This window comes from Rhyacophila brunnea, unplaced genomic scaffold (assembly GCF_057557595.1).
Source record: "Rhyacophila brunnea isolate RB1 unplaced genomic scaffold, BYU_Rbru_1.0 scaffold_14, whole genome shotgun sequence".
Classification (NCBI taxonomy): domain Eukaryota; kingdom Metazoa; phylum Arthropoda; class Insecta; order Trichoptera; family Rhyacophilidae; genus Rhyacophila; species Rhyacophila brunnea.
This window is the reverse complement of record NW_028232796.1, coordinates 26,488,935-26,516,891: the sequence shown is the minus strand read 5'-3', so window position 1 is coordinate 26,516,891 and position 27,957 is coordinate 26,488,935. Positions and strand designations below refer to the sequence as shown.

Below are 27,957 nucleotides of genomic sequence, written 5' to 3'. Positions count from 1 at the left end.
TCCTCAATCCGACCACAGATGGCTTCACTTGTCTCAACTTTACAATTTAGAGCAATCCTGTGTCTAAGTTTCTTATTTTGGGCATTTTATTGAAAAAAGGTCAACTACTGGTACATTTACCTTATTTGTAATTCAATGAAACAAAAATAAGATTATTTTTATTATTATTCGATTTTTATCAGTAATATTGGGTGATTTTTTCCATAAAAAACTGCCAATTTTTAACTGCATATTTTAATGATAATGTGCATGCATATAATCATGTTTTTTGTTGCATATAATTAATTCTCTCCCTAGTAATAATGAGTACCTACCTGCATTTGGATTTAGACCATTCAGAATTTTTCCGGTACATACATTTTCATTTTATTATAAAATATAAATGATTCTGTGGCATTCCTTAGGTAGGTGTCTACATTTGTTTGTCTGCCTAAGCCCTAGTTTATTCCAGTGCTTATGTGTTTTATATTGTAATGTGCCTGAATTAGGTGTAAAATATTTCCATCTGTTACCGGTAATAAAGCTCATGGCGGTAATGTATATGGCAAACTGCACATGTACAATTTCCATGTAACCCAGATTATCACTCAATTTCAATAATTCAATATACCTACTAAATCTAAAATTTTGGTATTATATAATATAGGTACGTAATTGTGTAAATTTGTTTGTACAGTTTTAGAGGACAGTTGTTTGTCTAACGCTGGCTACGGATCAAATTTGAGCTGGGAAGGAACTGTAGAATGCGACGCGTCAATGATGAATGGCCAGACATTGCATTTCGGTGCTTGCGGAGCCGTGCCTAACGTACACAATCCTATATCTCTGGCTAAAAATCTGTGTATAAAACAGTGCGATAATCTCTCCTTGGGAAGAGTTCCACCGTGCATTTTGGCCGGAATCGGAGCAAAGAATTGGGCAGAAAGATTAGGCTTAGATATCGTTGATGATAAAAATATGGTGTCGGCTCGTGCGTTTAGAAATTTTAAACACTGCCGAAGGAAGTTGAAGAGATATTCTCAACAATATGACGTGAAATTCAGCCCATTGGATACGGTAGGAGCCGTTTGCGTGGACTCCGACGGGGTAGTCGTAGCCGGCGCGAGTTCTGGAGGCGTAGCATTAAAACATGAAGGACGCGTGGGACAAGCCGCATCTTTCGGTAGTGGTGTATGGGCTACCATGAAACAGCCACTTTCCAATAAGCCATCCGTGGCCACTTGCACTTCAGGTTGCGGCGAACATCTAATAAGAACTCAGCTAGCGAAAAACGTGGCCGAAAGCCTCAGCAATGAGTGTCCAACAACGTCGTTTGCGAAGTGTTTGAAAGAAGACTTTTATGAATCTCCGTTCCTGTGGGATGTTCCGGAGAAATTGGGCGGGGCTATCGGGATTTGCTATGACCCTGATAAAGGCTGCGGAGAATTCCTCTGGGGTCACACCACGCCTTCCATGTGCGTAGGGTACATGTCATCTGATGGAAGTCAACCTAAGGTTAGCATGACAAATTCACTGAAATTACTACTATAATACCTTGCTTTACAGTCTTTACACCTTTACATTTTGAAACAAAAAATACTTGAAATTCCATTTTATTTATTTCAAAACCACATTTCAATTATTAAAATAAATACATTCTTCATCAGGGATCAATGAAATTTGCAGTACAATCTTCATTCCTTGTTCGAAATGATAAAGTGCTTTTAACAAATCCTTTCTAGGTTAACTGTCTGTTGAGTAGTTCTCGTTACATTATTTGTCTAATTTTATTATGCAGGTGTTCATACACCTTTCCGAAAATATACAATTGACAGCTAAGAAAAGCTATAGAAGTAGGCCTCGAATCCGATTCTGAAGAGAATATTATCAATTGGTTGATGAATCAATGTTTTTTTAGGGATCCGTGAAAGGATCATTATACACCAGTGGCGAAGGGTGCAGGTAGACTGTTAAGATCTGACATAAATAGTGCACATTAAACTTTATTCTTCTTTCTTTCTTTCGATCATATCCGATCCTAATAGGATCATATGGACCTCCACAGAGTGGAGGTTTGTATTAACAGATTTTGTTTACCAGAAATGGATGTCAGCCACTTGATTAGTCATACATATTTGTTTTCATTGAATTAAGACTACAATTTACGGTGTTGGTTAGTTTTTAAAAATCAATTAAACCCTGCGTTAGGGCGATACAATAAAATTGTGCATACCTTTTCATCCATACTCATTTAGCCCTGCCTAATCCAAACTGTAATAGATAAAAAATATTATTCTATCTATAAATTATTTAAAGTTATGTATGATTTAATTGCATAATTTTAGATATTTTATAGATAGATGAGAATTTTTTGACTATTATTTATTATGGCTTGGTTTCGCAGGGTTTAATTGAATTTTAAAAACTTACCAACACAATCTATAAATTGTAGTCTTATTTCAATGAAAACAAATATGTATGACTAACAAAGTTTAGTGTGCACCGTTTATGACGGATCTTAACGGCCTACATCCACCCTTCGCCACTGTTATACACTAAAGTGCTCAGTGAAACAAAAAGTTTAAAAACCGTACACTCTTTATCAAGCTAACTTTATGAAATCAGGATCACCTCCTTCTACTAGGACATGACATGATAATGTGTGAATGAACCCTCAGTCTCCATTATTACTTATCTGTTGTGTTAAGCTTTATATTGCAATATAGAAATAAATAAGTGGCTACTGAATGTTGCCATAATTTTTCTTATTTATTTGTTACAGTGTGTGATGTCCCATCTTCCCGCGCACATAAAAGCCGGAAGCAAGGCGATCGTTGGAGGAATTCCATTTATGTTAACTTTAAAACCTCAACCCACCATCCAATGGGAATTAAAGACTGAAAATTGAATGAAGTAATAATGTAAGTAGATTAATATGTAATAAAATAAATAATACTCATTTTTTAATTCTTACATCGATTTTTATTGAATATAAATAATGTATATAAATTACTATTGTATTTATATGATATATCCAAAGATAGTTTAATACAATTCTTTTGATGGAATACTTCGTACATAATTTATATAAGATTTCGGGAGATAAAACAAGTATTAAAAAAATATTGAAACGACATTGTATGATGAAATAATATTGTGCGTTGACTACCCTGTGTCTCGTAGAGCTCTTCACATTCATTTATTTATTTATTAATAATACATTAGCTGCGAAAAGAGCGGAATGAACAATATCGATGGTTAAGTAAAACATTTAAGTCTTTTATAATATTATAGTTTATCAAAAGGGTACTAAATATTATTAAAGAGGGTATAATATATTTTTTCAGTCTAAATCAGCTGTCATGGCATAGAAAATTGCTCAAAATTAAGTCTTTCGATAATTATTATGCATTTATCTATTTTAAAAGATTGATAGAGAATTTTCATATTAAATTTAATTGACCTAAATAAATGAATGTAACATTTTGTGTTATCATTTGTAACAATCAATAAAGTCATTACTTAAAATATTAATATGTATATCGGCAAATGACAGAGTAAAATTCACAGAATAATTATTTATGTAAGTATTCAAGACAATACTTAATAAAAAAAATGCAGTACATATCGATGGCTCAGTTCCATAGTACGATAAGTCAAAAATTTCAGGTTTTGAGTTATTATAGCCATTATATTCTTATATCACTCCTCTTCAGTTCCACAAAATTACTAGTTATCCTCGTAAGGCCGATGTTTTTGTCACTTTTCTAGTCAGTATAGGCGTGAGTTAAAACTTCGATCAGCCTTTACTCAAAACTACTAATTCCTAGAGACCGGCAAGTTTAACGTGAGGCTCCGCTGCAGCTATGCAGTGGAGCCTCACGTTAAACTTGTCGGTCTCTAGTCGTAGCACTATGGAACTGGGCCATCAAATTATTATCATAGGAATAAATTGGATTTACTTCGGAAGTAAATTACAATAAATATTAATATAATACATAATAATATTATGCTCAAAGGCAGTCATTTCTACAAAAGAAAACAATGATTTTTTTTTCGAATAAGTAATTACACAATAAATAAGTATCACAAAAGTAAAAAAAATATTACAAATGCATCGGTTTTCACACACGTAAAATTTGTATAACTGGGTACGACTTACAAAAAAAAAATTAAATGCAAAATTTTCATTCAAATACGAATTCGTCGAGAGGTAGCTCTAATAAAATCAACTGGAGATCTACTAGGATATTTTAAATAATGTAATTAAATCTAATAAATAGTATAGAAAATTTATATAATATAGGTGTACATATTATTATACTTAAAAAATAAATAGCAAAATATTGGTACTAATGCAAAAAGCACTTATCACGGATTCACAATATATAAGGTAAACTATCATTGTAACATAAGGGGCTTATTAAATAATACTTAAATTGAACATTTGGTTGACAAACAAAGATTAGTAATAATTTAACCTTCATAGTAAAAACAATATATAAACAGGTAAAGATATCTTTAGGGTGAATCTAGAGTACAATTGTGAAGAAAATGGGGTAAGGAATTATAAAATAGGAAGACAGAAATAGATAATTAATTTAATGATTAAATTACAATTGGCAAGATTAGGTGAAATTATTTACTTGGTAGAAATTTGAAATTTATTTTTTAATAATAATTATAATATATTAGGGTAACCTAACTACAAAGACAAACATTATAGGTGGGTGGAGGTAATACGTAACAGTTACGAATGAATGTAGTGGAGTTTAAAAGTTTCCGTCCGTTAATTACTGAAGGACGCGGTAATGTTTATAAATATGTAATTATTACAAAAACAAAATGGTTAAAATGTGAAGAGAGTTTTTATGAAATGAAAATGTTTGAAATTTTTATAAAAACGTATCGTACCTTTATGATATTTGTACATGTTTTGTATTGAATCTGGCAACACGCCCATTATGTTAATTGTACACAATAATATGAATTTTTTTTCATACATTATTTATTTAAAAAAAAAAAAATTCATTCATATTTTCTTAAAAGCGAAATGTGCACCTATGTAAAAAAAACGAAACAAAAAAATAGCACTTTGATTCAATTCATTCAGGAAAATAAATTCGAATTATTATTATGTGATTGATATGAACAATCAGCAATCATGATTTCATATTATCTAATTTTATCACACTTTTTATTAATTACTCATCCAATATGCAACAATCAAGGCACAAGTTAAGTCACCTATAAGCTGCCTTCTTTCTCCTTCGATACGTTATTGAAAGCTGCACCGGTTCGCAGCATTAAAACCTTGTCAAAATACCTATCAAATTCCAACTGAAAAAAATTTGCAATCTGTATTTATTATTAGCAAACGAAACCAGTGATTATATGTATTTGATAACTATAAAGTAAAAATATTGAAATGTGTTACCAATTCAAAGATTTGCTTTCTTGAAGTGAGCATGCGATATTCTCCCACATTCCTTTGTAATAAGTAATGTAAAAAATAATGTCTTCAAAAGTGACCTTCCACTGTGCCTAAAGCGCAAAATGTTCAACCAGTGCGTGCTTCCCGTGATCACATATGCGTGTGAAACATGGACCCTAAGTAAAAGAGAGATCCAGAAACTTAGAGTAGCACAACGTGGTATGGAGAGCATGCTGGGCATAACGCGAAAGGATAAAAAGAGGAATGAGTGGATAAGGAAGCAGACAAGGATTCGCGATGTAATAGAGTTTGTTAAAAGCCTTAAATGGAGATGGGCTGGACACATAGCTCGACGAAGAGACAATCGTTGGACAAATCTAGTCATCCAGTGGTATCCAAGAAGTACAAAACGTCCGCAAGGTAGACCTAGAGGCCGCTGGATCGATGAAATGATAAAGATCTGCGGAAGTACGTGGCAAAGCAATGCACAGGACCGAGAGAATTGGAAGCAGCTTGAAGAGGCCTTCGTCCAGCAGTAGATAGATTCAGGTTGATGATGATTCCTTTGTTATCTTTCTTGGCTCAATAATATGGGGTTTTAAAATTTCAGTGAATTTTTTTGATTTAGTCTAATAGAATTTAGCGATACTCGATGAAATTTTACAGTTCAATGAGGAATCAACGATTGATCCGAGAAACTCTTATTCAATTTTGACACATTCAAGAATTTTTTGCATATTGTGTATGCTACAGAGATAATTTTAACATGCAAGAACATTTCGTATTCAACACAAGTCAGAAGCGATTGGTACTGGACTGGTCAACTGGTCCAGTGCGGTCAGGAGCAATCTCACTTTTTGATTATTTGAACTGGCGTTTACAACGTTTATATGATAGATTTCAATTATAATAGTCTCTAAAACTGTCATAGTCGGCTTATCTGAAGATGGGTTTATAGCCTGAAACCGCCGTTGATATAAATAAATCAGATATCGTACAATAAACCATTTTACTTTTTGACATCAGCATAAAGTATTGAACTTTTAGGTGACTGTATGCTTGGCTACAACAGTGTTCGATTCTTTATGGTAGTCTTTAAAAATAACGGTTGCGACTTAAGGCACAAGACCACATATTATGTTGACCAGTTCCGAAGCCATCCTCATGAAAATATGACTCACTGGTGAACTTGGAGTATGTAAACATAAGCCAGCATTTTCATTGTATGATACCAGATGTTACCGATCCTCTTTCGGTCATTATATCAGTGTGAACGGAACAAGACACGCGCTTTTATCAACCTATTTTAAAACCTGGTGGAAGCTACAATATTTTTCCTTCTAATCACAAGCATAATATCGGCTTTTTTAGGAGAAATAGTTGTTGATCATTCACGTAACCCGTTGGTCCTTGCACTGGATTAAATACACATTGAAAAACAACATGCATTTTATTGACCAGCCGCAGGTTTGGACTCACGGTTTCGTATTTAGACAAAGACGGTTGCTATGCCAACTAGGCGAAACCGGTGTTCATACTTATATTATAATATAGTTATCAATACAAACAATCACTGGCTTTATGCAGAGAATCACTTTCGTGATATTTGATGGGCACATAATTAAATTTATAAAATTTACTAATAGGATTAAGTACGCGATTCGCCAAACACAATTTTTACTGCAGCACTCGTGGATTATTACAGTTACACAGGTGATCAATCATCTATTTAAAACACCGCTTGCTAAAATCACCTTTCAAACACAACCGTACTCGTACCAGACAGCTGTCTCTTTTGCATTGCTCTTTGGGCTGGGATTATTACCCGGTTTGTCATCTCTGGGAGGGACGGGCGGTTCCGGTTGGGCGGTCAATTTATTTTCATTATTCCGTAACTCTTGAGCCTGATGCGAGAGGGCGGCGCCTTCACCGATGACTGTTGATATTCTATTATAAACGAGGAAGGTATTCGAGCTGTCCGCTTTATCGGGGGAGTCATTCGGTTTGGGTTGTTCAGCTTCCGCTTCAATCGGAGATGTCAGAGCGCCTCTGCTGCCACTGTTGTCTTCGGCGAGATAAACAGCTCGTCTGGATCCGGCCCGACATAATCCTAAGGCGGCAGTAACGTTTGTATGTGAAGGCTCAGATCCTTCGAAGCCTTGAAAACTGTTTCTGTGTCCACTCAGGAGAGTACTATTGAGTGGTGTCGAATGATTCTGTTTCCGTCTTCTCAAAGAAGCTCTCATTAATGCGTCATCGCCTCCTCCGAGGGAGCCGTGAAAAGACCCATGGGATAATTTTCGAGCAAAAGTGTTATCGGTGTTGCCTTGGGAATGTCGCGGCGATTCTAGACTGGATACGGAAGGGGCGGCCGATACAGTATCAGCGCGATCGGTAGAATTTTTCAAAGCCGCGTTTTTCTCAGCATCAACAGCGGCCTCTTCGCTGTTTCCGGGATCAGATTCTCCAGATTCTGACCCAACCGGAGTAGCTTGGGAACGGACCACTTTGGAACTCTCGTCTACACTCCAGGACCGGCGACTGTGCCTAGAAGGAACCTTGCTTATCAAATCCGACCCGGCTTTACGAACTCTCTTCACCAGGTTGGATCCAAAACTTTTCTTCTTAGGCGTGCAGTTGTCGAGTTTTCTGTAGTGCTCCATGATCTTTTCTTCGAGTTTCTCTTTCTGCCTGCACAGATTGTTGAGTTTGTCAGCGAACATTTTCTCTTCTTGGTGATAGTGCTGCTTGTCTTCCATGGAGTGGGCAAGGAGCTCGTGATACTGGGTCAGCAGACACGACACGTGGTCCATCAAAGAGCGACGGTCCGCATCCAGAGTCACGTTCATGTGCATCAGCATCTAAAAACAGCAAAATTGCACGTTCTAATAAACCTTCAATACAAAAAAAATGATTAAATTTCTCATGTCACGTCACGTTTGGTCACGTCACGGTTGGCGAACCTTTTTACGTATGCGTGCCAAATTTTCCCATATTATTTTTTGACTATCTGGCGTGCCGACCAGTTTTTCATGGGAAGAAATAATTCTTAAGAAATCTACTAAAAAAAGTTTAAAAATTACAATTGAGTTCTTGAGATTCTATTTTTTGTCGTGTTTCTAGCCGATGGTATATTTTTTATTCTTTGAATAAATTTTTCCTTGTTTTCAAAATTTTCAAAGAGATCGTGGTACTATTTCAACCGTGCTTCTTTCATATATTCTCTTTCACTGAACGATTTTCACGATTAAAATAATAAGTAGCTATTATATTTGAATGACTGCCAATACATTTCATGAGGTTTGTTGATTGAATATTTTTATATTTAAGTTTCATCAATAAATTCCTCAAGCCTAAGGACCAACCAATGCAATTATATCTTCACATTAAACTTAATTCATATTCTTGAACACTATTCGGCTCCTATTTTTTATACAATGCTATCTGTCTGTATTGTGGATGAATTTCGTCGTTTCCGTTCACACATCGATTGGTAAAAATAATATTAAACACCGAAGAAAATACGCATGGACCATGGACATACCATGTCATCATTATTTTTTAATACATTTATTTGTAAAACTTTTGTGTATTTTTTTTAATGAAGTATTATGGGTAGTTTTTTTCTCTAAATAAAACATTCACGTGCCATGCAAAATCATCTCTCGTGGCACGCATGCCATAGGTTCGCCATCACTCTTCTATACTATGGATTAAAGAATTTGAACTATATCTAGAGGGATCTATATGATTTTTTGTATTACAACACTCCCGAAAGTGTTGTGGGGTTGAACATAGAAAAATGAATACTATCGACTGAGGGTACTTGACAGAATTTGAATTTAAATTATAATTGATTTAAGTTTTGAATTATTCCACTTGAATCCTTTTTTGAGACCCGGTTTCACCTTTTGGCATCTTCAGATGTGTTGTGAACGTCTTACATTCATAATTTATAAAGTGCACTATATGTATACAAATAAATTTGAATTTGAACATGCTTAGAAAATAGAAATTCATTGCATAACAAGACTACCTTTTAAATTACTCAAAGCGAGTAATGTTTGAATAGCAGACGGTAATTTAAAAGTGTGAGGGGTTAACTTGTTGACCGCGGAGCATTTAATGACTATTTAATTACCGCATTTAAATAACATGCTAAAATGGCCAAATAATGTGGGCACAAACGGGTGTGCCGTCTGCGTGGAAAGGATTAAGATACATCCAACACCTGGTTAGAATGCTTTGTATCCAGACAAACGACTATCCGTCTCCAACATCTCCTTGAAGATGCATACAAAAAGTCACCGGTGCGTATGGCAGACAATTAATTACATACATACCTCACAGCGCTGGTTGATTTTATTAAGTTCCAGCTCTAATCCGTTGGTGACATCAGTCTTGGTGTTAAGTTCCCCGGACATTTCAGTATTTCTAAGCTTCAGTTGACTCGCTTCGGATCTATTATTTCTGTACTCATCCTGGAGATGTCTGTATTCATTTTTCAGTCTATCGCTAGCGGAGAACAGACTCCTGAAATCCTCTTTCAACTTGGAATGTTCCTTTCTTAGATTAGAAAGATTTCTAGATTCAATTTTCAACAATTCTCTTTCTTCAGTTAGATCGGCAATTTTTTTTTCAAAAGAAACACTCTCTTCTTTCATTTCACGGTTTTCCAGTTTGAAGTCTCGTACGGCCGTCTTCAGACCTTCACGTTCTTTGAGCAAAGATTCATATTCAGCATTGAGCTGTTCATGTATTGATTGCAGGGATCTTTGATCGTGAAGAAGGCTATCGTACAGGGTCTTAACTAAATCTATTTGCTTCATTAGATCTTCCTTTTCCGCTGCTAGTTGGCTGTTTGCGAGCTGCAAGGTAATCTGTTGCGAAGCTAATGAGCTATTCTGTGAGGTGAGAGTCGAAGCGATTACTTGTAACTTAGCGTTTTCCGCCTGGCATAGTTCATAAGAAGTTTGCACCGTTGAAAGTTCGGCAGTGAGCTGTTCGCACTGTGCGATAATATTCGATTTGACCTGTTCAGTCTGCTGAATCTCCTTTTCATCGCAAGCATTATTATGACATAAACATAATCTTGACTTATTCAATGTCGGATCTTTCTTCAGCACATCGTCAAAAACTGTCTGAATGTCAGCATTCCTTACAATCTTTTCGATAATATCTTCCAAAACCACTTCATTGCGGATAATATCATTAGTGTTCAATCCTAACTTTTCGATGCACATTTTCACCTTATCCGAATGAACCTTTTCTTCTACCAAATCTTTCTGAAGTGCTTGGATTGTTTCTATATCCATCATAGTCTGTGAAGCTAATTCTTGAGCTTTACTCTCCAACTCGTGCATTTTCATGACTTGTGAAGACATCGAATCGACTTGTCTAGTCAATCGAGAGATTTCTTTGCTCTTGATATCACTCTCAAGACTGATTTTGTCCAAGGCTAGATGCTTCTCTTCGACATTCTCTCGAAGCTTACTGACATCCTTCACCAAAGAAGTGTTCTCCTTTTCTAAATGCGCAACTTTGTTCTGCGTTTCGGTCATTTTCTCCTGTAGCTTTTCTGCATTTTCAGCGGCAGGTTTCAATATTTTGATTTCATTAGCCTTTGCTTCAGTAGATCGTTCCAAATCTTCCGCTCGTCTCTGAATGGAATCATACAACATCCGGATTTTCTGCTTATCGTTGGTAACAGACTCCACGTGCTTCTCCAATTCCTGTATCCTACTCCTGTCGCAGTCCCTTTCAATGTTCACTCGATCGCTGCTAACTTTTTGGCTGTCAATGGTGTCTTGAAGTTTTCTGTTTTCTTCTAAAGCGTTTTTGAATATATTTTCCAACTCTGAATTTTGCTGGTTGAGTCTATTGCAGTTCTCTTGAAGTTGTTCACACTTTAATGACAATTTTTTCTTGTCCTTTTCCGATTCGAGGAACTTATCACTGGACTCGTGGAAAGATTGTTCTTTGAGGGAGTCGATTGTCGAAATGAGTCTCTTATTTTCAAGTTCCAACTTCAACGCTCTGGCCTGAGCGTTGCTGGTGAGCTGCTCTGACAGACTGTTGTCTCCGGATTCGGAACCCTGAAAACTGGATTCCATGTCATCGTTTTGATTTTGAAGACTAATATTTGTCGTGTTCAGCGTAGACTTGATGATGTATTGGAGATGGGTAGTTTCTTCGAGCAGTTCTTGTATCTTTTGTTGATTGATATCTCTTTCCTGAAATTAATTTATAAAACAAATATAATTTAACTGACTACTTATTAGCATAAGAAAATAGATTATAGATTTCACAGTGTCACAATAAATGGAAGAGATATGATTTCCAAACCATCTACAATGATAAAAGGACTTTTTGAAACGTGTTAATTTTTGTTTACAAGTAATTGTACCGAAATGATAATATGAAAATGAAAACAAATAATTGTGCGTAAATAGTTTCCGCATAGATATAAAATAGAAATATACTTACAAGTGCTGCGTCATTCTCCTTCTGCTTCATTTTGACGAGTTCATGTTCGAGGCCGCGGTTCTTGTCAGCCCTCTGCCTGGCTTGCGAAAGCTGCTCCTCTAGCATCTCCCTGGTCTCCAACAGCACCCGGTTATCTTCTCTCAGCTCTGTCTCCCTGGCTTTGTAGAATTCCATGTCAGACAGTTTCTCCCGATACTTTTGCACTTCCATATCCAGCCTGTAAAAATATTTTTTTCATTAGTTTGTTATGCTGAAACCATGAATACGTCTGATATCAAAAAACTTCAGGATAGTCTGTTTCTCATTTTCACCCACTGTTGCTGTGTATTGTCATATTATACCATTTAACATTAAAACTACAAGGATGCATCGCCATGAATTGGGTAGAAATGCTTACAGTTTTTGTAAGATGCCGGCAAAAATAATGAAGTTTGCCATAAATGAATTACAGTTAATTTAAACAGTAGACCACGAATCCTTTTTACAGCATTACTTCCATTTATTTAGACTCGTTGATGCTTTCCATACTCTTGTGGTGAAAAATTAATAACGAACAATTCAAAATATGAATATTAAATGACATACCTATCAGCTCTGTCAGCACGTTCCCGGAGTGCATCCACCTCATCACGGTAGGCAGCCGTCTTCCGTGCCTCGCTGCACCACACCTGACTCTCCGTCCTCAGCTTGTTTAGCGTTATCTTCACATGCTCCAGTTCTTCTTTGCACTCTGCTAGCTGCTCTGATTTCTCTTCCCTGTCAGAAATAGTTACAATTAATTTTAATCTACTTCCACTGCTATGTCATATTCGGTTAAACTGGTTTTTCTGAAACGCAATTAGGAAGGTCTTACTAGTTTCGTTTTCGCAATCATTGAATGACCATTTACAAGCTAATCTGGATATAAAAACCTATAGCTCTTAAAACTAGTGATCTTCTTACGCTGTGATATTTGTGGAAGTACCTACATGTGTCAAAACTAAAACGTTAGTGAGATACTGACGCCATTTATGAATCGTTAAATAAAATAAATGTATTACAAAAAAATAGATAGAATTTGAAAACACCTCAGATGCGTGCGTAGTTGGCAAAAAATATCCGCCTGGATAGTTCTCGAGTTGAGAGCTCAATTGGTAAAGTATTCACCTGTAACGTAATAAATGTGGGTACCCACAAATCCTACGAGGTCCAAGATTTTTCATATTGGTATGCTCTCAGGTACCCGGATCCAGAGCATGGACTCGGCAGGTTGAGAAATTGACAAACATCCATTGTTTGTGAAAATAAAAAAAATGTTAAGAAACCTCTTCATGAGGCGGCCAATATCCCCATTGGATTGTAAATCTAATGAAAATAAAATATTTCCAGGTAAATATTTACATGTCACAGGTTATGTATGTATTTTCAATAGAATATTATTCTTGAATCGCATGTATTAATTAGTCTTGACTCTTGAATAACAAAATTATTTAATTAAAAATACTGTTTCCTATATAAATTATATTGTAATATATTCAAAATGTGCAAGAATAAGTGCAACATCACTGCCACATCAAGAAAATTCCCAAAATTCAAGATTGATACTCAACAACAAATGAGAATTTCTATTTCTATAAAAAACCATTGTTTCAATATTATTAACAAATGGCTGGGAATCTAAATTTAAAATCTCGGAGGCATTTTCAAGAGAAAGTAATTATTTTTATTAAGAAGTTTTATTGCATTAAGATTTTATATAAATAGACTGAAAAATGTTACTTGATGAGATTACTACAACAGGGAGTAAAAATGTATAATCTAACTGTGGAAGGTTTCTACTTCAGAAGAAGAAGAGACAGCCACACAAATCAAGTTATAATCCTTTAAATATTGGTCCAGAGCTTTACCATCTCGTTGATTCAGTAGTTTACCATTCGGACATTTTTACACTTGATCCATCACTGGTTGATTGTCTCCTTTGAGCTTTGCAGGAGAGATGTGATGTTTCATGATGCTGTGTATCGTGCGATTAATCTACTCTATGCCACTATAAAGGTCAATATTTTAAAATTCTAATGGATAAGTTTTACCCTTTCGGCATCTTCAGGCACTATGTGCACTCACCAAAAGGTAAATACACACTGACAATGAATACAATTAATTTTAACTTAAATTAAGGATCAAGGATCATAATAAAAATATAACCAACAAATTATGAATAGTTGAAGTGTTTGTAAAAAACCCCATCACTAATAATACAAACACATCATCAAGATCCTGATATTAGATCATAAAATAATAATCAATAAATACTACATTCAAGAGGTGTAAAGTCATCAATATTGGGAATTTAATGGAGTTTACTAATGAGATATATCTATAATATCTATCAGTCTTTAAATAGATAAACAAATATTCTAAAATGCTACGAGGGTGGGTCAATAATTCCTTAGAAAAAAGCATTAAAACAGTTTTTATTTTTGTATTTTTTTTTATTTCTCAACATAATCTCCTTGGAGCTCAATACACTTGGTTAGACGTTTCTCAATTTTTTTTAAACCGTCAGAAAAATAAGTTTTCGGAAGGTCCTCAAAATAAGCATTTGTCCGATCGATGACTTCTTCATTTGAAAAAAACGTTGTCCACTTAGCCATTTTTTTAAGTTTGGGAAAAGGAAAAAGTCACTGGGGGCTAAATCTGGCGAATACGGTGGGTGGTCGACCAATTCGAACTTCAATTCTTCAATTTTAGCCATCGATCGTAAACATGTGTGAACACGGGCATTGTCCTGATGAAAGAGGATTTTTTTCCTGTTTAAATGAGGCCGTTTTTCTTCAATTTTGTTTTTTAGCTGGTTTAATAAAGATGCATAATAATCCCCTGTTATTGTTTTTCCTTTTTCCAAATAGTCAACGAAAATAATTCCACGTGCATCCCAAAATACAGTAGCCATAACCTTACCAGCTGATTTTACGGTTTTCGCCTTCTTTGGACATGGTTCGCCTTTCGCAATCCACTGCTTTGACTGTTCTTTCGTCTCGGGAGTATAGTGGTGTATCCATGTTTCATCTACAGTCACAAAGCGACGAAAAAATTCATCCGGATTGCGTTGCATGAGCGACAACAGGGCTTTAGAGGCCACCACCCTATTGCGTTTATTGTCGACTGTGAGCAAACGTGGCACCCATCTTGCAGAAATTTTTTTCATGCCCAATTTGTCATGTAAAATAGAAATGACGCTACCTTTTGAGATTCCTGTAACCTCAATTATCTCACTCAACTTTAATCTTCGGTCACTTAACACCATATCGTGGATTTTATTGATCATTTCTGGTGTAGTCACCTCTACAGGACGTCCTGAGCGTGGTTCATCCTTTGTTGATGTACGACCACGTTTAAATTCATTTAACCAGTTATAAATAGTTGCAAGTGAAGGAGCAGATGTGCCGTGAACTAAATCCAACTCATTTTTTATTTCCTTTGCTGTTAACCCTTTTATATTAAAATGTTTAATAACAGCTCTAAACTCAATTTTCTCCATTTTTGTAAACAAGCAAATTTTTTTTTTAAATGTACGAGAAAGACACAACAACCCGACCAATCTGATTGAAACTTCGCAGCATACTGAATCGGTAGTGCCGCTGCATGGAAACAAACCGCTTACAGTACTAGTCGCGCCACCTGTCAGCTTTTCTAAGGACTTATTGACCCACCCTCGTATTTAAAAAAAAAAAAATTGAATTCAAATTCCATCAAGTACCTTCGGTCAATAATATCAATATATTGATATTTTTATTGAACTATTCAAGGTATTTTTCATTTATTTCATGGTTACCGTTTATAATTACACCCGATCCTCTTTTTGCACGGGGGATACGTTCCAAAGACTACCATGCAAAACAAAACTGTGTAAAAAAAGATAAGGTGCCCATACAAAAATGGTAGATAGGTTCCATTACTTAAAATCAACTCAAAATACGAAAATCTTGAACTCAAAAATAAATCGAATGTACTTATTATTTATACATAAAAAATACATAGTTTTCGATTTAAATTAAATTTAGCATAGAGAAATATATTCATTCAGTGTCGCTGTTGACAATAAACGTGCCATTTTACTGCAGTTTTTCGTTGGCTTAATGACGCTGATGCCGAAGCACGCGGCATGTCCTCTCGTATCGAACCCGAAGTGACTGACTAGTGGCGCCATGTATATACATATGTATGTATGACAACAGTGGCGTGCTGTTCATTGCAAAGCAATTTTTTGATAAATATGTACATAAATACATATTTCTATTCTTTTTAGCTTTTTTAAACCTTGTTAAAGTAAAAAAAAATCAGTGTAAATAAAAAATGATCAGTAATTTTTTTAACTGTTATTTCGAAACCATGCGAAAAGAGGATCGGGTGTATGTATATACATAATTTGTATTTGATAAGCATTATGGCTAGGGAATCCAATCCCGAGCCAAAATTCTGATCCCGGGATTTCGGGATTACAATTTGACAATCCCGGGATCCCGGGACTGGTCCCGGGATTGGGATTTTTTTCCATTGTTAATATAAAATTTTTATATTTACAAATAACATTGATAAAATCGGTCAAAAATAAATCTAGTATAATTTATACTATTTAAGACATTTATTGTTAATATTGTATACGTTAAATCTTGGAAATACACAAGTTTAATGGAGTAAATAATATTGTAATATAAATAATAATCTGAATTTAATATGAGATTGCTATTTCTGATAGTAAAGACATAATGAATAGATCAGCGAGATTTAAAATAGTAAAGCAAATAATCTCTCATTTTTAATAATCTATGTGAAAAAATAAAATGAATCGGCAACCTACACATCAAACTTCATTCAAACGCAGTTTATTTCTAATGTAGTTATTTTATATTAAAAGTATTTTTTCTGTTATATTTTCCATAAAAATTGATAAAAAAAATCAATCCCGAAATCCCGGGATTATGTTTATCAATCCCGGGATTCATAGGTATCGAAAATAGCTCGGGATCCCGGGATTGGATTCCCTAATTATGGCCCATTGGTAAATAGCTGTATTGCCATAATAGTTTTTTCTCTAATAAATAAATAATTAATATTAGCCTTATATAAAATACACACCAATGCGTTAAAAAGTTCCCTAAGAATTTAATGGTTTTCTGAGTTTCATCTTACAATGGAAGCAAATGAAAAAAAAAATATTATTAAGATATTAGAAATCTGTAAAACTTTCAATTTATTAAGAACTGAATCACACATTTAAATTGGCCTAAATACGGCTGATGATGATTAAACCAATAAACTATATTTAATTGACAGTGATACTTGATATAATAACGAACCAACTGTATTGTATGTGACCTAACCTTATTCAACAGCTTCATTCACCAAATGAAACTTTTTTTTAAAAAATCCATTTGCTTATTAATGCGAGCAGAAACAATGGGCCCATGAGAAAATTCTAAGCATTTCCATAGAGGCACCGAGATGGTGTTTTAATTTTTCCGTAAACCAGCCAAGTTCACACATTCAGTGTATTATAACAATCATGGCTAGAAAAGAATAATACTACAGTTAAAATATTATTGTGAGAAAGCACCATTGCGTTGCATGTTAGTGTAGCTTTAATAGAGGAGTTTGAGCTGTGTAGATTTATTTACGTGTGGTACAAATAACAGATAAATGGGGCTTGGGTTCACATCTTTTACTTTCCGGACGAGTGCTCTATGAAGCTATTGATTTGTCAATGATTCAAGCGAATTATTTCTAATAACTACATTTATCGGAGGTACTCCAAATTCAGCCTTTTGTAATCAATTATTAAGGTAAATGTAATTACTAAATTAAATGTTTCCGACGTCTGCATATCTATTCTATGTACAAGGTTGCTATCGAGGGTAGTTTATCATATTTATATATTAAGGTATTATAATTGTTACAATAAGTAAGCCGTCTAAACTCTCAAAACTGTCTATTTGCTCTAAAAGTTAACACAGCCAAGAGAGACACAAAACATAGCACTTTTTGACAATTCGGACAGTTAACCAATTGTAACAATTAACCACCTCAATACATAAATATGATAAACAAACCTCGATAGCCACCGACAGCAGCCTTGAGTATAGAATAGATGCGCTGGTGCTATAAACATACCACATTAGCGTAAATTTTGATAGTTTTGACAGAATATATGACGTAGATAGAGTGATGCCGAGCGAGTGAAAACTATGCAATAGGCTTCATGTAAGAGCAGTCGGAAATAATAACGGTAACAATAATTAAATTTACCCTATGCAATTCGTGCGCAGCAGAAGAAATCGCAATCTGCGCAATTACATTATAAGTGTTCTTTTATTTGCAAATAATGTATTTACTTGTAAAATAAGTTGTACATATTTCGATTGAAATTGCATGAATTTTGTGTACGATATACTTGATTATTTTGACAGCTGTCACTCGGGTTTCTCAATTCTGTCATTATTCAGTAGTTACTCACCAAATGCACAATTTCAGCAACTTAACTTTAAGTGGCAGTTGGTAAGAATGACTAAGCATCTGGCCCTAAGTTTGCATGTATTATTCCTCGCAAATAATGTACCAAATTGACTTCCTGCAATATTTACTTTATCAACCTGTGAGTAATACCTAAGCCTTCTGAGAATTTTAAGTATGGGCCAGTGAGGTAGATTATTTGGTTACAAATAAATTACACCAGTGGCACTTGACACAGCAGTGGCGCACCCAGGATTTAATTTTGGGGGGGGGCCCAAGGAGGAGAATGTTAATTAGTCCCATAGGCTCTTTTCCTTCTTCACAGCTGAATTTCTCGTTTATCGGCCTTTTGTCTATTGCACTCGGTGTACCTACACCATGGTCCCCACATCCTGAAACGGGCCCTCAGGCTAGAATATTTGGCGGGCCCTCTACCTACCACTAAGATTAAAGGCAGCGTGAAACACTACATTAATGTTTTTCAAATTGTGTTTTAGTTCAAATTAAGAGTACTCATACAGTGAATTATTGGCGATTTTTAATACATCTGCTTTAATAATGGAGCTGTCGAGTATCGACACATAATAATAAAAAAATATATTGCACAATTATATAATTGAAAATGTTCATGGCCATGAAGTGCCATGACTTTTCTAAAAAGGGTGCTGGAGAATTGCAAATCATTTTTTTGCCATGTTTTTATTTGTCTAAACCCAAAGGTATAGTTTATCGGCTTTCAATTTCAATGTTTAAAATCATTCTGATAATTTTCATGTTTGGGGGGTGCCAGGGCCCCTTGACCCCCCCTGGGTGCGCCACTGTGACACAGTCATCCTTGGTCACGGATAGTGAGTTTCGTTTTATATCCTATACCTAAGTACAACTTTAATTATGCGCCCCCCCAAGGCACATGATTATTCCTGTATATAGATAGCTATTGCAAATTTTTAAAGATGTCATATTCTCATAGTAGAGTCATATGTATTATATAACACAAAACATATTTATAAGACATTATCACATCAAACAGATTATAAAGTCAGCGCCGACTCACCCTCATCTGCTACAAAAACGATCTACATGACTTTGTGCTTTTCGTATGCTCTCAGGGTGGACTATTAGACCTAAGAGCAATGTTCCCTTTAAGATGTGCTCATAATTTGTAAATTTTTGTGCACACAAATGTTTCCAACGTACGCACACAGGTATTTTGTAGAAAGTACTACGCGATACCTACCAAAATTTTGTGGTTCCAATGGGATAAAGCACCAAAATCGGGTAATATTAGGCAATTTACGAAAAAATAATTACTTCTTTTGCGCATAATTAGACGAGTTCATTTATCTATGTAAAAATTGGTACAGAATTTACAGCTTAGTTGAGTTTATCATCCGCTCATATATATCTTGAACAAGACCATCAAAATTGGCGGACATTTTTCATCATGGCAATTTTAGCCAAGGACACAAAAGCTAGTCAAAAATAGCGATAAATTGAGTTACCTGAGCTATTTGATAAATGCCAATTTTTATGTGAAATGGGTCTTGTAATAAGTTAAAAACCTGCGCAAGTTATGTTCAAAATATTATGAGTGGCCTTGCATCTGTGGATCACCAGGGCAGTTATTTTTTATTGACAGCGGAAATTTTAAAAATTCATAATGATAATGGCAACGGACAGCATATTATAATATCTATTTATAAGAGTGGTTTTACAAGTTAAAAAATATTGAATATTCAAAAGACATCTGATTATAATATTATGAAATAATACAATTTAAATAAGTCTTTGGCATCACCAAGGTCAATCAATTCATAGATTATTAAATACAAGCTGAATCTATCTAAGCATTGAATTAAAAAAAAATGTGTGCATAGATTTAGCATAGATAAAAAAAGCTGTGAATTTATTCATGGATGGGATCACACTGTGAATCATTCATAGGTAGGTGATGTTTTTTTTTGTTTACTTCCTTTTTCCTTTCACTGATGTAGTGTAAATCTTAGGGCCATAAAAGTGCAATTTAAAATGCTAATTTTGATTGTAATTTCGCAAAAGTAAAGGTGACTCACTCGCCATGGCAATCGAGTGCCCATGTTTGTTGATGTTTTTTTTTTATTATATAGTAATGATATAATTAAGGCCAGTGTCATTGGCCAAAGAACATAGCAAAAAGATTAAAAAAAACCCAGAGTTTAATTGCATAACAATTTATTGTCTATTGTAGGTGTAAAGGACATCCATCACATATATTATTTTCAGATTAGTTACTTTAATGGTGTTTAACTGTCAATTCTTGGTGGAGAGACATTGTATTAATAAAAATAACACAATACATAATATTATAATACAACACTCAATCACATAATTTAATAATGATCAGCACTGGTTTCGTCAGTTTCAATAGAACATTCTCAATGGGGTCGTGATTGTTATTAAATTATTTTAAAGGTGGACACGGCATATAATATTGTATTTATCACAGTGGCAGACGCATATATAAAAAGTTATGCGAAAGGAAAAAAAGGGCCATGTCTTAAATATGTATTGAAAAATGAGTTGAATATGCCAAAAGAACCAAAATACATCTATGTATAGATAGATGAGTCAAATCAATATTTCTAAATTACTAAATGCTACACAGAAACATTGGAGTTCCCAAACAAAGTGGTTCAAAAATCAATCTTCTTTTAGCTCTCCTGAAAACTAATGATTTTAGACTTATCACCTTTTTCCTTTTGCATATAGGTATGTTCTAAAGCTCATGTTGAATTTGTGCTGTATTACTCAATATGACCCAATTTACAGGTAAAAAAAATCAACTTACAATTCCTGGCGCTGTTTTCTCAATCTGGCCTTCCAGTCGGCGAGTTCCACTGCTAAGTGATTACTATCGGAGCCCGTGGACGAGGAGACGTTGTAGGAGCTGGAGTTGGAGCGAGCGTTGTTCTGTTTGGCGCCAGGGTGGCGAGGAGCGCCCTCGTCGTTGCCGACGGCCTCCGTGATGACCAGATTGGCCCAGTGGGTGAGGTAGTGGTCCCGCTCTTTGGCCAGCCGCCGGATGTGGTTGTACATGGCAGCCGATTGAAAGAGCTCCAAAGAGTCGGGGGTCAGGACGACTGTCTGGTTGTCTGTTACCTGGTAAAGGGATGAGGGAAAGAGTCTATTTTAGCTATGGCTTTTTAAATAAATGAACTAATTGAAACTTTTGCCCAACAGTAAAAATTAAACTGACATGATCTCATCCAAATCTATATGGCACAAAAGTGCTAAGCCAAAAGGGTGTTAGAGACATTATGGAGAAAATGAGTTGTTAATGGGGTTTGATTATTTTTAGAATGGTTTAGCATTACAAAAGTGCATCAGAAGGAGTTATTTTGTGTTGAGGTAACAGCTATTTTTTGGCAGGGTAGTTATAAATATACCAGATAAGCCTGAAGGTTGATAGTTTTGACAGAAAATATGACGTAGCTTGAGCGACGCCAAATGAGGTAATAGATTTCATGTAAAATCAGTTGGAAATAGTATCGGAACAATAACTAAATTCGCCTTGTGTAATTCGTGCGTACCAGAAGAAACTATAGTGAAAAATATAATATGATGAAACCAATAAAATTCCGTTTTTAAATTCCTCTCCTGCAAAGTTGCAAATTGTCACTAACACCCTTTTGGCTATGATTTGAGGTATTTCCATAAGTCTATACATCGATACCCCAGTTCAATAGGGGAACAACTCAAAATTTAAAGGTTTTGAGTTAAGAATGCCATTCGATGTAGAATAATTTTCTCTTTATAATTCAGCAAAAAAAACAATCAAAAATTTCTTTAATGTGTCATAAAATCGAATAACCCTTTCTGAGATTAATCAGTAATTCCGTTATATAATCAAATTTATTAGTTAATTCTTCATTAAAATGTACAATTTCATTGTGCATTGATGTATTCCACTAAATTAAATATAAAAAAACATACACTTTCATCGAAATCAAGGCTTTAAAATTAAAATGAGAATTACTGCAAAAAATTCAAACGCCTTTATCTTGGAACAAGGTTTTATGAGTTGTTCCCCTATTGAACGGGGTATCGACATGATTAAATTTTACATAAAATAAATAATATTATACATATTTTATGAATTTCAGATAATATGTAACATAAAACTTGCCAAAAGCATACGAGGGGAAAAATGACAATAGGGGGTTTTAAGGCAAATAAAAATGGGCATAATTTCTGATTTGAAAATACAATACATTGTATAAAATAAATTAACAATAAATAACATTTACAACAAACATTAAGTTGTGAACATATTATAACAATATTTGAAATAGACATTTTCATATAATATGTTTGTCAGATACCAATCAAATATAAGATGGCATCTTTTTAAGTAAGTGATTTCTTACATACTTACGAAGAAAAACTCTCTATAAGTATTATCTTGAACATAAATTAATTGCCGTCATAAGACAAAGAGATAGGGGTCAGATCATTCGGCTATGTGGGAAATGAGAAATAGAATTTCGAATTGTTGTTGAAAACTCTTAACAAAATTTATCTAGAACACTTTCAATGCAATGTTTACAATAGATAACAGAACCTATACTAAAACTCTTTCTTTAGAAAATTCTACGATAATCATTCAATAAACTCTAATTTAAAATTATATAAACAAAAAAACATACATTGAAAAATCAATGACAGTAGAGTAGCTCTTTAGAGCACGACGCTTGACTGACTTTGTATGAGTATTTTTCAGGAGTGAGACACAGAGTATGAAATGTTCTGTAGTTGCCAATTCAAGTATACTAAGGACATTCTGAAATCACCATAAAGTGTTGTATTATAACAAAAAGTTTTATATTTAATATTTAGGAAAAGCCATGGTATTTACTGTAGATTGCATAATATACTCGGTTCCAAACCTCAACTGAATCAAAAAAATAATATTATGTTGACTGTCATCTTCTCCATTTTTTCTGACCCTAACGAGATATTGATCGAATGGTTAACTACAAATCTCCACATGATTTTTAAGAAAATAAAACTAGAAAACATCTTTAATGGATAATTTAATATTGTGTCTACGCCCACGTAGGCCAAGTGGCTAACGCGTCGGCTTATAGGGTCCCAGGTTAGAATCCTGTGTCCCGCAAATAGACAAATTGTTTTTCAATTTGTGTTTGGAGTCTGTGTATGGGCCTAATAGGTTGAACAAGTGGCTAACACCCATTTCTTGTAAAAACAAAAATCTACGTCGAGGCCCATATGATCTTCTTAGGATCAGACATAAAAAGTAAAAAAAATATCATTAATATTAAAATATATTGACGTAAAATATCTAATACAATATATAATACAATTTATTTATTTATTTCTAGGTAAGTTGCATGTTTCTATTACTTCTTTATTTTGACCCATCTAAGTATGTCAAACAATGACAGTCACACTATCTTGTTCTCCCTATCTCGACTATCTCGGTACTCTGTCTTAGTTAGGAATCAAATGACAGGGTATTGGCTGTCAAAATAGCTGAATGATATGATTCGCCTTAGAAAATAAGGTGTGAATGTAGTGCATAAATGCATACACGTGTTATATTGTAAAACCCTCAAATGAGGCTTTCAAAGTATTTTCAGTTGGTCCCTTTGCTAGCTACCTGTTATTAGTTATTTTTTTATAAGCTAGGAGGAATATTGTGCAGCCGTCTCTTATCTTTAATTAATTAACCAGATCGAAAGGTTACACTATTTATGTGTTATATTAACATTTTGTTACAAAGCAAACTGATTTCCCGTTTATATCGTAAAATAATAATGTTTATACATAATTTGGATGATTTATGATTTATGAATTTGGACATTTTAAGTCCCGCTTACTATCTCGTCAAACTAAAAGCACTCTTTACAAGACACTTGTAAAGCCAGTGCTCACCTACGCATCGGAAACCTGGACATTAACTCTGCGAAATGAACAAGCCCTGAACATCTTTGAAAGAAAAATTCTCCGCCGTATATATGGACCGATCAGGGATGGCACCAATTGGAGGAGAAGATATAATGCTGAGCTCTACGGGCTGTACGAAGATTGCAGCGCAGTTCAATCAATTAAGATTGGGAGACTGCGATGGCTAGGTCATGTGCACCGTATGAATGACAATGAACCGGCAAAGAGAGTGATGTCCAGCAATCCAATAGGATGTAGAAGAGGGAGGCCAAAGATTCGCTGGTTAGATGGAGCTGCCAGTGAAATTGGAAAGCGGCCACACTGGATAGGGACAGGTGGAGGGAGCTGTAGGAGGAGGCCAGGACCCACACCGGGTTGTCGCGCCCCTGATGATGATGATAATTTGGATGACATTAATATGAAAAAACCTTAAACCCACATCTATCTAAAGCTTTACAAAGCCAAACATGTTTGTGAGGCTGTAGATAGTAAATTATGTATATTCAATGAAGAATGTTACATTCTTAAGTCATGTGTATTATCTGTATTGTCACTGCTGACGGCACAGCTGTTGTGCCCTCATTAGTTGGCCATTCGATATAATTAGCATGTTATTTTAATGTGGTAAATAAACAGTAATTAAATGCTGTGAAAAGGTTAAAAAATAATAATAATGGTGAATTGATTAAGTATATATTTACAAAAAGGCTTGGTTGAATTTTAAGGATTATTGATGTAGGTACATATATACATAGAATTACCATTTCTTTTTCCGTTTGATTACTTTTGATGATTTTGCGAAAGATTAGGATTACTCTGGGTCGATATTTAGATTAAAAGAATTCTATCAGAGAGTTTTGGTTACAGAAGAAAAAAATCATTTCTCACATAAATAATGATATAATATTTATGTCCTGGCTAGTTACCTACTTAAAATAATTCACGGTGCCTGATCCTGCCATCTGAAAGGTGCTATAACCAACAGAGGTGTTTCCCCTGGAAGCACATTAAAGGTAAAAAAAAAAAGCTACATAATAATATACACACCTGTTTTATGCATTCCACAATCCCGTGCTGAGTCCCAAAATCGAGTTCTTTAATCCTAGTTATAAATATTTCTTTATTGGGACACTGGACGGCAGCACCGAGTAGAAGTAGAATGAGCAGCTTCATGTTCTCCAGACCCTCGCGAGACTCCGGCATCTTGCCGAGGCTAATGCACTCTGGCAAAATGAGAAGCGTTTGCCCCAGTTCTTCTTCATAGAGAGCTTTGATATTTTTGACAATACAATCAAAATTTTTCACACGGGCTACCATCAGAGCCTGATCTTCGAGGCCGTCGAGGGAGTTTATTTGGTGCGGTGGTTCGGGGTCTATCTGGAGGACCACCTCGTTTAGTAAATGGCCATTCCATAGCGATGCGTAGTCGGTTAAGCGTTCCGGTTGAGATAGGCAAGAGGAGAGCTGAAATAAAAAAATGGATTGAAAAAGAGTCTTGTTATATTTAAAATTAAGCTATCATAGGTTATACTCATGAGGTGTCTATTTCGAGAAAGCCTATAAGGGGTTGACCATAAATGACATTACACAATTTTTGGTATTTACTGACCCTACCTATCTTCACTATCACTGTTACAATTTATTTTACCCCTTGTCCGTCTAAATTACGTCATATACAGTAGGCGCTCGGTAGTCCGGCACCCATATTTTTTCACCTCTGCCGGATTATACAGCAGGAGTGCTGAGTTGCGACATGCCAGATTGGTGAACGCCGGATTACCGAGCGCCTACTGTATGTTCAAAAAACATATTCATTGAAATTATTGATTTAAGTATAGTTATCAAAATGGATTCTATTTTAATGATTTCGTGAAGTCACATTTTGGACAACCCCTCCTGTCCCCTTCGTCACAAATCTTCTTATATCAGACTCCCTTGACCCCTTAAAGCAAGACGTCTCCTACGAAGCTATAACGGCCACCTGAATTCATCTGTTGATATCTTCTAATCAAGATTTAACCTAACACACTCTACTGTAAGCCAGAAACAAACGAAAACCTATGACGCAAAGCTCACCGCAAACAGTTGGGACATTGGAGCAAGATTGTTTATGGAAAAATTCACCTATGCCATCGCTGCGGTCTGGATCTGTCATCGAGTTTAGTTTCCATGAAATACAATTGTATAATAATGATTTTTAATATAAATTGATGTGACATACGTTTATTCTGATTTCTTTATTAAAAAATGTGAATAATTACAGTCCGTTTTTGAAAATATGGAGTACTATTTTTACCAATTACCTAATTGCCAATATTTTAATGGTAATGTATTCTGTGTCCCTAATATTATAGAAAAGATGAACAAGTTTTGGTGCCATAGATAGAGTTATCACTGGGAATGTTAATGCGGCAGAGCAAATTGTAAGATTCAAGACCTATATTAGCTTATAATGCTGATGTTAATAACAGTGTAAATTATTCCAACAGGATATTTAATTACCTAGATAACTAGATAGTAATAAAATTATCTTTTTTTTGCAATACCTATAAAAGTTATAATACCGACTCTTCAGTGGTCTATGGTAGGTAACTTATATAAGTAGAAAAAAGAAGTGTCAACTTATTGAATTATCAATCTATTTCACTTTCTGTTATAATAATGTAGGTATTATTTAGATTCAATACCTATATACCTAAATATTATTATTTTGTTACTCTAAATTTACTTACCTAACATGACAGTAGACTTGGGATGAGTAAATGACTCAGATCATAATAATATTATGTGGCGAAATTTGAAAATGGAAGATAATAATATTATAACCTCTGAATAAAAAATAGAGATTTACTTATAGAGTACCTATTTATGTATTTAGAGTAAAGAGATTTTTTTTACACTTTTAGGTCATTATAATTATGTTAAAGTAAGTTTTAGTAATCAAATAAAAACCGTAACGATTTTTATTTAATTAGTTCGAAGAAGGAACTTCGTCACTTCTATATTATGGTCAGAGATTTTTGGAAGTCCTTGATTGCGCAAAGAGTGAAAGAAATGAAATTATCAAAATAATCGATGCGAATAGATCGGCTGTATTGGAATACAATACAATAACAAAACGCAGTCGGATTAATGGCAAGAGTTATGAAAGAAAGGTGTAATAGATATTGCGAAAACTTTTCCGAAGCATAAATAAATAGGAAGTTCGACGGAGTCAGCAAAGCGTACCGAGCTGTGTTAAACATTGTCGTTCGTTGATTAATCACTAAGTACGTAACAGGTAACTAAAAACCGCCGTCCGACGATAAAATTATCTTTAAAACATACTCGGATGCAGCCATCCATGACGGCTTGTTGTCCTAGCATATTTGTTGCAACTACCGCAGGTATCGAATTGTAACTTACCCATGACACTAGAGGCCCTCCTAAGAATTCTTCTATGTCAGCACCAGAAGCTGCCATTTCAGATGAACGATTGTCACATGAATACAGGATAACTTAAAATACATAACAGTTTGACCGACGTCGAAGTTTAGAACATTCAGTAACTACATTATACAAAATTACGAACGACATCTGCGACATAAAATAGGACCTCAAAATAACAAACTTAACTGAGCACT

The 27,957-nt window shown here is 34.8% G+C and overlaps 2 protein-coding genes across 3 annotated transcripts in view; one reads left to right on the top strand and one right to left on the bottom strand.

Annotated features, from left to right (window-relative positions):
- The window catches only part of Tasp1 (Taspase 1), a 25,435-nt gene extending 3,439 nt beyond the window's left edge, over window positions 1-21,996 (top strand). Inside the window, exons 3-5 of one of the 2 annotated variants that reach the window (XM_085942093.1) lie at window positions 677-1,494; window positions 2,762-2,900; window positions 21,197-21,996. In XM_085942093.1, coding sequence (XP_085798219.1) covers window positions 677-1,494; window positions 2,762-2,887 — 944 coding nt within the window. In that variant the 3' untranslated portion in view covers window positions 2,888-2,900; window positions 21,197-21,996. Of the gene's footprint in view, window positions 1-676; window positions 1,495-2,761; window positions 2,905-21,196 lie in introns of those variants that run through there. The other variant, XM_085942094.1, reaches the window with a different exon arrangement.
- On the bottom strand, window positions 5,999-27,957 carry Girdin (protein girdin). Its single transcript, XM_085942092.1, has 7 exons — window positions 27,740-27,957; window positions 25,382-25,798; window positions 21,216-21,526; window positions 12,485-12,655; window positions 11,900-12,116; window positions 9,757-11,646; window positions 5,999-8,274 (listed from the first exon to the last, which is right to left on the bottom strand). The coding sequence occupies exons 1-7, from the start codon at window positions 27,794-27,796 to the stop codon at window positions 7,171-7,173; spliced, it is 4,167 nt and encodes a 1,388-aa protein (XP_085798218.1). The 5' UTR covers window positions 27,797-27,957; the 3' UTR covers window positions 5,999-7,170.

Bases quoted from the DNA above. Each gene is read 5' to 3' on its own strand.
- Girdin (XM_085942092.1), bottom strand. From the start codon at position 27,796: ATGGCAGCTTCTGGTGCTGACATAGAAGAATTCTTAGGAGGGCCTCTA. The intron at 21,527-25,381 runs GTGTGTATATTA...TCCCTTTACCAG, and splicing joins TTGTGGAATGCATAAAACAG to GTAACAGACAACCAGACAGT. The intron at 12,656-21,215 runs GTAAGTTGATTT...TATTTCTGACAG, and splicing joins AGAAAACAGCGCCAGGAATT to GGAAGAGAAATCAGAGCAGC.